The sequence below is a fragment of the Aythya ferina genome (assembly GCF_964211825.1).
Source record: "Aythya ferina genome assembly, chromosome: 2".
Classification (NCBI taxonomy): domain Eukaryota; kingdom Metazoa; phylum Chordata; class Aves; order Anseriformes; family Anatidae; genus Aythya; species Aythya ferina.
In genome coordinates this window covers 47,878,010-47,890,488 of record NC_140297.1, presented here as the reverse complement: position 1 = coordinate 47,890,488, position 12,479 = coordinate 47,878,010, and the positions used below count along the sequence as shown (strand labels likewise).

The 12,479-nt window shown below is 40.2% G+C and overlaps 1 protein-coding gene across 3 annotated transcripts in view; it reads right to left on the bottom strand.

Annotated features, from left to right (window-relative positions):
- Nucleotides 1-12,479, bottom strand: part of SLC66A2 (solute carrier family 66 member 2) — a 50,097-nt gene that overhangs the window by 15,578 nt on the left and 22,040 nt on the right. For all 3 annotated transcript variants that reach the window (XM_084508924.1, XM_084508925.1, XM_084508926.1), the window contains one exon: nt 2,145-2,361. In XM_084508924.1, coding sequence (XP_084365050.1) covers nt 2,145-2,361 — 217 coding nt within the window. The remainder of the gene's footprint in view (nt 1-2,144; nt 2,362-12,479) is intronic.

The window sequence follows — 12,479 nt, the reverse complement described above, 5'->3', positions numbered from 1 at the left end:
GGCTAAACAGAGCAGCTTAATTCTCACTGCCCTCCCCATTGAGTTTAAAGCCACAAAGGTGCTTGAAGCTCATCTATTTTACTTTGCCACTGAGGACTGCTGCGAGAATATCTGGCAGCCAGCCATTATGGTCCAACTGACAGGGCAAAGGCTCACCAGCTCAATTCCTTTTGACAGTGTAAACATCCACATGCACACTATTTCTGCATGGAGTGGTAAATAAATCCCCATGGGCATCAGCAAGTTCATAAATTCAGTCCTGTGAGTAGCCTGGCTGGACTGCTGCATGCTCAGTTCTGTCCTTCCAGGACTGGTGTATCTTCTCTGACATGCTTTTAGTCAGAGAAGTAGGCACAGGAAAGCAAGTTTAGAAAAAAAAATTTCCAACAGCTTCTTCGACAGCTGTTAAAATAGTAGCAGAAGTCATTTTAACAGTAGGAACAGCCTGGTAATGCTTATCATTAAGTCAACTCAGTATTGCATACAGCTAGAAAGTATATGTGGTTCCGGCAAGATATATAAAACTACAGTACAACCTGAGAAAAGAAAGATATGAACATCCACATTGGCACAAACATAAGTACATGTACACTAAGTGGTATACAGTCTCATCAGTACCCAATGTCATACAAAGTACTGCTTTGGGAGTAGAACCCACAGCAAACCCATCGGCACAGCTGATAAGGAGCATGGACCTTTGGACCCAGTTCTGTTTGATGGCAAGGGAATGAGAACTTTTACGCTGTTTTCTCTTGACTAAACACAGCATTCTTTTCTGAAGCAGTTTTAGATGAGAATTCTGCAATTCTTTGCTTAATGCTTTACATGAAAACACAAAGATTTTTTTCCTTCTTTTACGAAATAGCATATACAGGAGACTAGAAAACTAAGCTCAGATCTCCAGAGAGGAACTAAGGAAAAGCTAAACTCTACCTGGCAGCAGCTATTATAATATGGCATTATGTTATTACAACTCATAGGTAAAAAACATACAGGGAAAAATCAAACCAGCGTATGAACAAGGTCTAGCAGGTAAATTGTTGTCTGGGTATCATGGGTACAGACAATACCAAGGCATCGTGTGCATGCAAAACAATCAAATATTTTGGGAGAAAATCCTGACTCTGTGCCAAATGTACTCCCAACCAAAAAATGCCTTGAGCATCAAAGCAGATTTCTAAACATTCCCTCAAAAACATTTCAAGCTGGAAAAGAACTTAAGTAGCTAACATAAGTGTTTCCAAGCCAAACAAGCAAGGGAAACAATATCAACACACAAAAAACATAATTACTTTGAACTGAGAGAGGTGGGGAGTGGTTATTTGTTGTGACCAAAGTAAAAATTAGGCTAGCAAGCTTAAAATCAATGAAAGAGAAAGTGTTTCAAAACAAGGAAACAGAAGTCAATCACAAATGACCAAAGCACTTAGTGAATTGAATTTGCAGCTGAATTGTTTCTACAGACCTGTGCAGTGATGCACCACAGTGAATTTTTCCTCTCTTAAAGATTTTACAAGTTGCCTTTGCAATTTGGAAACCGTAGTGTTAACACTGACATATCCAATAAACCGTATGAAACAAAAATCTAGTTTAATGCCCCAACAGTCGGCACAAGATTAAAATTTTCTGTCCCACACTTGTTTATGTTACTGTAAACTTCTCATGTTTGAGCTTTTTAAAATATCAGTATTTTTAAATACACTATTACATAAAAGTGATGAATAAATTTGTGAGAAAAAAGTGACGAGCAAATATGTGAGTTACACTTGACAGTGACAAGCTGCAGACTCAAAATACTTTCTCTTTAGTCCATTCCTAATCAGAAGTGTGGCACAGCTTGAGTTGAACTACAATATGTTGCTAATGGCAAAAGCAGTGGTTTTACACATTTATTTTAATAAAACACATTCCACCTTTGAACTGCCCAGCTGGACTTGAACAATGGGTCCAACCTCAGAGGGATAAATGAGGTCAGCACCAGCATGTGCTGACAGAGGACCTACTCCAACAACTGCTGTATTTTCAAGCAAAATTTAAAAAGATGATGTCGCCCCACACAGAAAGTATTATACCCACACTATACAAAAGTTTACCTACACACACATGCACACACTTTATTGTTTTATTTAAGACAAACACTGTACCTCATTCCTTCTGTAGACCTATTCTGGTAGTTACGGTAGAGCTGGGGAACACCTAACATAGCCTCGGTGAACACTGCAAGGAAGCCCAGTGTCTCCACGAACAGAGATGAGTCAAGCCAGAGGTAAGTGATGTAACCGGTGACACCAGTGAAGGTCAGGACACACTGCACGTAGTCTGTAAACTTGCTCCAATGCCAAAAATAGTTCAAGTCAAAATCTGCAACAGAACAGGAATGGAGGAATTAAAACAGGTTTTTCCAACCTAACTCGAAGTTTATCAGGGTGGAATTGAGAACCAGTACAACTGTCAGCCTTTGGGGAAGGGGAGAAGCAGAAATAAGAGGAAAATTATTTATTTTAAAATAAATAGATAAATAAATAAAAATTCAATACATATATATAAACAGAAAAAAAATGAAAAACTTGATTTGCAAAATAGTTTTTTGGTGGGGATGTTCAATACGGGAACAATAAAACAAAGACCTGCAAAACCTTTATTTTTAATTTAAATATTACTTTTTTTTAAAAAAGTCATTTTTGTTAAGACAAATCTTTGACCTTCAGGTATGAAACATAAACTCTGGAGATGAATGTAGCAGAGTTGGCACAGGAAGTGCTCCACAAAAAATTTCACAATACCAAGCATGGGTCCCAAGCACATCAATGCCAGTGTGCTTTCATTTAGTACCATTATCTTTAGCTTCAAACTGCCTGAATGCAGGCTGAAAGAAGGTCACCTGAAGTCCGCAGCTCTGTACCCTGGTGTGGTACTGCTGCCTGCAGCCAAGGGCAAGCTGTGATGCACAGGCAGTACAGGTTTACTGAGGAAGATGCACAACTGTGAAGAGAATCCAACCTGGAACAAGACCTCCCACAGACATCACTTTGCTCTCCAAGGGCAAAGTGTACTTTTTCACATTTGTACTTTGCCAGTACAAATGAGTGTAAGGTTTACATTTATTTTTACGCCTATGAGAACACTATGCCACAAAATACTCTCTCTCAAGAAAGAATAAGACAAAGAACAAACCAAGTGTGATGTTTGCTTACATTAACAACATACCACTGGAAGATACACATTTATTTTATAGATGAATAATAAAATATACAAACCCATAGTCAAGTCATTGACAGTATAGAAAAACAACAGCTGAATTTCCAATAATAAAAATCCTGAAATAACTGTTCATTTGCAGCTGCTGATCGTGTCTTCCTTTCTAAGAGCACTTTAAGTTAAAAAAGCTATTAGTCTGGTGGACGCTCTTTATTAACTACTCTCCCTTTTTTAATACTTGGCAAAACCATGCCTCAAGACAACTACTGCACCCAGTTAAATCCTTTCTTTGCCATACAAAGAAGGAGGCAAAAACAGCCAGAAGCCATACGCAACCTGCTGCATAATGCATTTTTGTACGTCAGCCATCACCTACAAGAACTACACTACATTAAATAATCATTACATTACACTGACAGAGCCACTGTCAATGTAATGTTGACCTTCAGTATTTTATGGCAGTGCCTCCTCAGCCTCAGAGTTCAAGTTCACTTCCAGGGACATAAGACTAAATAAAATTAGTCCTGGTGCTGGCACAGCCAACCCAGCATGCGAGCATCACACACGCACTTCTGGAGCTCTGTGAAGGCTTTTGTTTGTGGGGGTGAAGGAAGAACAGAACAGAAAGCAGCAGAAAAAGGACATCACAAGACAGCCATAACCACCAAGGCAGGAAATACATTATTCATTTTACTTTACCGCATTAAGCACAGCATAGCCAGCTGGTCAAAAGAGACGATTGCCTCACTGTATTTAGTGATGGCGTGGCCTCGCCTTGAATACTGTGTACAGCTCTGGGCTCCGCAATATAAAGTGAACGTTAAGGTACTTGAAAGCATCCAGAGGATGGCAACAAAGCCGGTAAGAGGGCTGGAAGGCATGTCCTGGGAGGAGAGGCTGAGGACACTTGGTCTCTCTAGCCTGGAGAAAAGGAGGCTGAGAGGCAAACACGTTGCTCTTTACAGCTTCCTGAGGAGGGGAAGTGGAGAGGGAGGTGCCCGTCTCTTCCCCCCGGTAATTGATGAAAGGACACGTGGAAATGGCACACAGCTATGCCAGGGCAGGTTCAGACTGGACATTAGGAAAAATTTCTTTATCATGAGAGAGATTAAACTCTGGAACAGGTTTCCCAGCATGGTGGGTGATGCCCCATGCCTGCCAGTGTTCAAAAGATGTTTGGACAATGTCCTCGTCAATACGGCTTCACTTTTGGCTATCCCTGAAGTGGTCAGGCAGCAGGAATCAATGACCACTGAATCAATGACCCTTCCAACTGAACTACTCCATCCTATGCTATCCTTAGTCTAACACTAATTAGCAAGAGGGAGAACAGAGTAAATTCACTGATTTTCCCACTATGCACTCAGCTTCTTGAGCAATCCCAAGCAAATGGCCTAACCCACCAAAAGAGACCTGACACTATACAACTGTTAAAATAGCAAGAGACCCTCTGGGACAGAGGCATTTGGGCTGACAGTGGGGACAGAATAATGAACAGTAGAAAAAAAGTGTGCAGAGATAAACTGTGGCAAGATTATGGATCATTTAAAAAAGCAACCTCCGTTCTAGAAGAGGAGAGCTACTAATGGCTTTGGATTAAGACATAATAGCTACTTTGACCAGATTACTTCTTTAAACCCAGGTTCTGAGATGTTCTCAAAGAGACTTTAGTTTGTTGGTTTGTTTGTTTTTTACAGACACCTCAAGCACTGGCTTTCATCCCTTAAAGAGGCAATTATTTTATTATAATTCAGACCTCTTACATTCAAACACATTGGGTGGAAAACCTGTGTTTACTTTCCATCACGGGTCATTCAACCTTATACAGTGTTGATCAGACAACTGACACAGACCACTACCAGAAGATTAATAACGAGTAGCAACCATAGACAAGAGCACACCAGCCACGCTCCTCCAGCCCTAGAAGAGGCCCTTTTGGCTCTCAAGCTGGGCACATAGTTGTTACACCTCAAAGGATGGACTCAACAGCTTAGTTTGGAACTTGCTTGCATGTCATCAGGACCCTTGGCCCCTCACTTACTGACCCCTCACACAGCTGCCACAGTTGCTCTGCATACCTTGTGTTTTTCCTCCTGCATTCTCCACATGCTCAAAGACCCTTTTGAAGATAATCATCACTGTACACCAAATTTTTATTTCCCCAAATTCATTGTCATAACAGAAATGAACAAAGCACATCTCTAAAATAAAAGAAGTCAATGTTCATAGACCTACCATGAGGCCAGCTACAAGATCCATGGCCTTGTGCAAGCACCTGAACACATGAATACCTCCTACTTTGTCAGCTGTTCGTGTGCCTTTTCAGTGTTTTTACCCTGAAGTTCATTTCCATTCACGTAAATACATCTCTGAACCCAGTATTAGGCAGACAGGAAATCTGGTAATGGCAGTAATTTAGCCATCATCCTTTATCTGAAAACCTTAACTATTATTTCTGTTATAATACACACACAGATGAGAAAACCATTGCGTGAAACAGGACTTCAGCTGAAGCAATTAATTAATAAACAAGGAAAGAGACTGAGATTCTTCTGTTTCATCTTTTGCTCAAAACTATCATGATGCTATGCAGTGTCCATTTTGCTATACTAAGTTATGAATAAATTCTAGTTTCCGAAATTTATGAGTACATTTCTTGTTTATAACCAAGGTTACAAATTATTTTTGAAAATATTTACATCTGAAGAAAATTGTGAACGATAAAGAAAATATTGGCACTTCTGCTCCCCTGCAAACATCACCCTTTTTCTTTAAAAGGATGAAACAGGAAATTCCACTGCACCACAGTTTATTTCCATCATTCATCTCAAAATCTGTCCAAGTTAAGCCCAGATGCATACCTTTCTATTCCCTGAAATAGGAAGGCACTGTTTGCACTGTTCACTCCTCTCACTAGCTCCCCCTCCTCCTCTTTATGTTTGAAAATCCTATTGATGCTAGGGGGGAGGGCAGATGCAGAAAAGCCAATGTAGATTAAGGATGAAGAAAGATGAGATTAAAATACTCCTTTGAGAGGCATGTTGCAGGTAAGATATAAAAAATGTTAAGCAGGCAGATACACTATTACAAATAGCCATGGTTGGCATTAGTCAAGACAAACTGAAAGCAGAAAATTCAAGATTCTGGGGTGGTGTAAATGCCAACTGACATAAAAAGTCTACAGTGTTGGCTTTCAAGAGAGGGTGAGTGTGACACAGAGGTCCAAATGGTTAAATTATTTTTAGCCAAGAAGCATTTTACAACATCAGCTATGTTAGTTTCTTTTGGGAAGCAAAGGCTTTGACATCCTAAAACTGGTGCCTCACCATTCTCACAGTAAAGTATTTCTTCTTAATGATTAAGCTAAATCAATCTTTTATTAGTTTAAAATCATTACCTCGTCCTATTGCTATGCTCCCTGATAGGACATTTAGATGTACTTCCCATCTTGTTCATCCTCGACAGCTCCCCAGTCAGCAGGTGCATTTCTCCAATCCCCAGTTCGGAAATTCATGAGCACCCCACTGGGCACCCAAGAAATACCTGGAGGGCTTTGCATGACTCTTCCTAGGTGATCCATAACCAATTCTTTCATGCTCATTAGCAATGTATCCAGCTAGACACTTCTTTTCTTTCAGTAAGAAGAAGAAAGGAAGCAGCACAAGACACATACAGTGAATACTGGTGCATTTAGGATTTTTTTCTTTGTTTTTTTTTTTTGAGAAAGTGATAGAAACCTGCAACATACTGTGTGAAGCCAGAATTTCTTTTACACTTTCTGGGACTAAAGAGGCACTTGCTATGTTTCACGCAGGGTACAAGAGAAGAAATGAGAGTTTAGCACCAAGAACTTCTGGCTCTGATCCAAACTCCTCTTCTTCAGAAAAAAAAAATATATAATAAGGAATCCTTCATCATGCACAGATGAAGATGCTACTATCAACACCCTCTGTATCGCCATTCCTTCAGGCTTGTGACCTAGGAATTTCTGCATCTCTGTTTACGTTTCAGTATCTGACAGCCCTGCTACCACAGTACACAAGCATCTCCTTGTGTCTCTCTTACAATGTTCCTGTCCTACAGATTCCTACTATCTGGCCTTCACACTCGGTAGTACCCAAATGCTGTCTCTGCTTCTTCTCTAGAACTTCTAGGATGGAAGCAAAATAATCCAGAAAGTCTTAAACCTTCTGGAAGTATCAACCAAACCTATACAAAACAAATTTTTGTCATTTAATGAAATCCATTTTGGGGATCCTTTGAAGGCACATACTTGGCTTATTTTTCTTTGCCTCATTTTATGTGTTGTCACCAGCTTTTATAGTCTCTTATACTAGCTCTCTGCTTTGTCACATCAAGTTCATTTCTTCCCCACTATCAGGTTGTCACCCACTCTTCTTCCTCCTTGTCAACAGAGCTATACAGGAGTGGGGTGATATGTACCTCTTTTTTTTCCAGCACTGTCCCCACCTCAGTGTTACGCTCATACTCCATACAGTTCCTCAGTTCCTCAGTGTCCTCCTACAGTTTCTCTAAGGTCCACTCAACCACCTCACCAAAGGAAATTAATAATTGCAAGGTTAACACATTAGTTACTTAAAAAAAATAACAAACATGCAAATGAACTGGTATATATTAAAAAGTCACAGAACCACACTCTATTTCGTAACACCTCACCTTTCCCATTATTTTGCTCTTTTCCTGATTTTATGGCCTTTGGCTTAAGGGAAACCCTTGAATATCACTTAGCACAGTGGTCTTTACCAGAGATAATTAGCAGTAACAGCCCTATTGACTATTTTGTGAACCTTAAGGATCAGCAATTTAAAAGTTAGACTTAGTCTGAAAATTTCACCCCCTGCTGCTAACAATACACAAGACAGCTAAGAATGAAAACCCAAACCAAAACACTCTCCCTGGGCAGCTGACAAACAGCCTTTGCTGTGCTAACAGTGTAATTTGCTTTGTACACAAGCTTCAATTTATGGGAGGCTCACACTAAAAAGAATAAAAAACATTCTAGAGAAAAATGCAGTTGTATAAACCCACAAATTTAAATTAAAAAAAAAAAAAAGACAAGTCCCTGAAACTACCTTTAGCTCACCTTCAGCATTTTATGCTGTTTTTGCAAAAAGATAAAAAATTGTCTACATCACTTGTGATGCCCGACAACCAGCCTCTGTTGAAATTTTCATGTGTGTTTTCATATGTACACATACATGCATCTATATTCCTCATGGCACTACTGCTAAATTGAAGAGAAAGCAAAATTATGAAGTAAGCAGAGGAGAAGAAAGACTTTTTGTTTTAATACAGATGGCAGATGTTTTCAAGGCAATCGTGCAGAGGGTATTCTTGCAACAACCTACCAAGTTACCTTGTGAAACACATGCATCCAAACTTTTCCTCCCAATTCCTGCTGAGAGAAAACACCAAGTCTGCACTCCTACAGCAGGTCAGTCAGGTTAGAAGAAAAAAGAGAGGCCCACCGCCACAGATACATACTGATATTGCTACTAAGGCAAGGCACTTAAATTTATCCTAGATATATCAAAATGAATAGGAAAAATAGGACTGCATTTCCTCTGTGAAGACTGGCCTTCTCAGTAACATTAACACAGAAATAATCTACTGTGATCCTGCTACTTTGGCCTGTTCAGAGCAGAAAAAGGCTCCCTTTTTCTACTTCAATGCACTGACCATTCTTCTTACTCACTGCCTCTATGAGATCATCTCAACGGCTGGAAAAAGCAGCTATTATCTGACCTACAAGATGACTGATGAAGGAGAACAGCTTAATAATTAGGCAGATAATGGAGCTAGGAAAGCCACTGAAATGTGGTAGCTGTGACCCAAAGGAATTAGCACTGTGGAAAACAAACTATGCATTTGAAAGCTGGAGTGAAAGCAGCACGAACAGCTTTATAAACCACATGAGACAGCAAGCGTGGACTTCAGGAGGAGCATCTCAAGAAGCGGCCAGGGAAGAAGAGGAATGGCAAGCCCAGGGAGCAACCCAGAAGAAGGAATTTTGATGACTACGGGAGGCAAACATCCCTGATCCTGCTCACCTCCTGCCAAGAGCATCAAAAATCCCAAAGTACCACAGGATCACAGGAAGTCAAACTAAGCAAATAAATCCCCCAGCCCTTTGCCCACAAGGACAGCCCTGAAGTCTGGCCTTCACTCCAAACGACACTAACCATGGAGGCAGCAGATTAGAGCTAAATTCTTCTTTCGGCTAGATACTACGCTAACTATAGAAATCAGCTTCTTTTTTAACCAGGGATGAGGCGAATGTCACAGCAAGAACGTATAGCACCAAGTTACTATTTTTACAATCATTTCAACAGCATTTTACACTACCCTCAGCACGGCTTCTCTAAGTGACCACCCACAGCCCTATCAGGCAGTTCACAAAGGTCTCCAGAAAAAAGACTTCTCTCTAAGAGGCAATTGGTTAAGTACTGCAGAGCAGGCTGCCTTGGCTCCAGGTTCTTGTAGCTGGAGTTACAAACTCTATTGGAAACAGTTTAATTTATTTTCAATAGTACCGAGGCTAATTTAGCGTCTAATTAGCACAGTCTAATTCTCAAAAGATATTAAGCCTACTATAGTGAGTCTAATTCTCAAAAGATAGCAAGCCTACTACACTGCTAGAAACAATGTGTACACGTCATACTCCATTCCAAGACTACAATTAGACTTACAGAGATTAATAAAAATATTAAATACTACAAAAACAAGTTGTTCATTAGTCTAGATGCAGGCTGTCTCAGTTACCACAGCACCAGAGACTACAATGCCAGGCTGCACACACAATACAGCAAGTTACCCCCAGAAACTCTTGAAGTGACTGTCAGACAACAACACACCCCCCTTTTGAACTGCACGTCGCTGGGGAAAACACTAAATACCAACTGACTTGCATAAAGAGAAATGATCTCTCTTAATTAACCCTGAGCTGAGGTACCTGAGGCCCCATTTCCTCTGTTGTGAAGACACCACAGAAAGAAAGCATTTGTGTGATTTTTTTTTTTGTTTTCTGAAACCAAAGTCGGGCATGCATTTGCAAACGTGTATACAACACAAAGCTAAACTGCCTTCCTAAAAATATAAACTCCTCTCTTCATTTAGGATCTTTTTTTGAAAGTTTAGTCCTTGTTGCCTAGGTAACCCACCACCAGGCAAGACAAATTCTAACCCCCAAACTGGCCCTACTAATTTAGTACCCAAACAGAGTCATGCGTTGTGCAGCTGCCTCCTCTGCTCAAGTATGCCGTGTGGCCTGCTAAACATCTCCTGGCAATTGCCTAAATTAACCTCAGAACGACCCATTTTCAGTATCAGTAGTTTAACACCTCAGAATCCTCAGATGCACGTAGGAAGCTGTAGGAAGCTTTTGGATCTTTTTTTTCTTTCACGTGCTTCTCTCCTTCTGTCCATTCTCTGACTGCCATATGACAACCTTAGACATTTTCTTTAATAATCAGAACTCATTACAAAGATGCTAGTACCTCAAAGTGACCGCACAATCTGCTCTGTTTCATAGTGTATCCTTCTAAATATCAATTGCAAATAAGAACAAAAGGGGAGGGTGGTGAACAAGATTTCTGTTTTGAAAAAATAAATTGGTATTTCTGGATTTTTGCTGTATAGCAGAACAAAACTTTGAAAACCTTGTGAGGAGGAAGAGAAGCAAACATACAGATGGGATTTGGGAAAAAGATTCAAATTTTTTCCTTCTATGGTTTGAAATAAGAACCTTCAGCACAGGTTTTTCTACATCCTAAGGGACCACCCAGTCACTAGACCTATTCAGGTCAGAAAGCATCTTCGCTCAGCATAAATCCTACCCTTTACAGATGAACAAATCATGATGATGAAACAAATTCGTTGAAATCATTTATGCGTGTGTTTGTGAACATGTGATCATCCGCCAGTGACAACCTTTTTCCCCAACAATCAATTCACAAATTTCTGGCCAGCACTAACAGAAAAATCTCAAATATAATTTCTGACTTGCTAGCATAAACATCAGGTAAGCATACTGGCACTTGTAGAACTAACTGTGGAAAATCATTTTGAAAAAAAAATATTTTTTAGGTAGATGAAGTTAGAAATAATTTCATTCTCCATATGATTTTTTAAGGAAAGGAAAAAAGGGCCTTCTGGCAGTGGAAGGTTTTCCATATCCTACATAGCCTGCAGTGTTCTCTTACAACATTTAAACCAAAACTTACTCTATTTACCACATGTCTGCAGAGATCTAAAGTACTGTATGTGGTGACCAAACAGGAGAAATTTCCATACAAGTGACTTCATTACATTAGCAGGAGGAATTTATAGGGAGGGAGATCCATACAGAGTTTCACTTGAGTGCTTGCAGGCTGCTTTACTGATTACAGCACTTGTAACTGGAGGAGCCAAGTGAAACAGAGCCACCCTGAAACAGAATTTCCCCTTCAACTTCCCAGCTGTTTAGTCTGACCGCAGATAAATCCCTGCTTTGACAGGAGCAGTGATGGTTAAGCAAGATGCATTTTTGAATACCACAGGGTTTCTGAACACCTCGTGTCTACAGTTTAATGTTGCATTAGTCAAGGTGTCTTCAAGATCTGGAAAGAAAGGTAGCAGTAATGGATTTAAGGAGTTTGGTTGCAATGCAGGTCATGCACTCACAAACTGTTCACATTTGCAAGCAGAAGTTTAAGCCCCTCTCACCCCCCTCAAGCTGCAACAGGACAACTGTTTAGTTTCCTGAAGCAGCTAGTTCTTATTGAAGATGAAGAATGTGGGCTTTTTTTAAATTAAAAAAAAAAAAAAAAAAAAAAAAAAAAAAAAAAAAAAAAAAAAGCCTGCATCATCAGCCAGATCTGTTCTTTATTTGGTTCGAAACATAATCCCAGGAACAGTTTTCTCAGTACCACTGCGAGAGCAAGAAAGTGGGGGCGAGGAGGTTGGGATGAGCAGGAGGGGGAGTATCGGGAGGAGAGGAGGAGGATCAGGACTATCTTAGGCAGGCATTGCTGCCAAAGGGTTTGGCACCCAGCCACTGCTGGAGGCAAAAGCCTTCGGCTGTTATGCCCCATTATAAATATAATTAGTTTTTAAAATGACAACAAAAAATTCAAAGCAAACAGAAGACAGCACGCTGTCAGTGTCTACCAGTTAGATGACTCTGTCCCCACAGGTTTCAGCCTTTGTTCTCCTGACCAAGTGATGCAGGACTTTGCCTTCCTTTGCCACATCCTTTACACATCCCTTACTCAGGAGTGCAG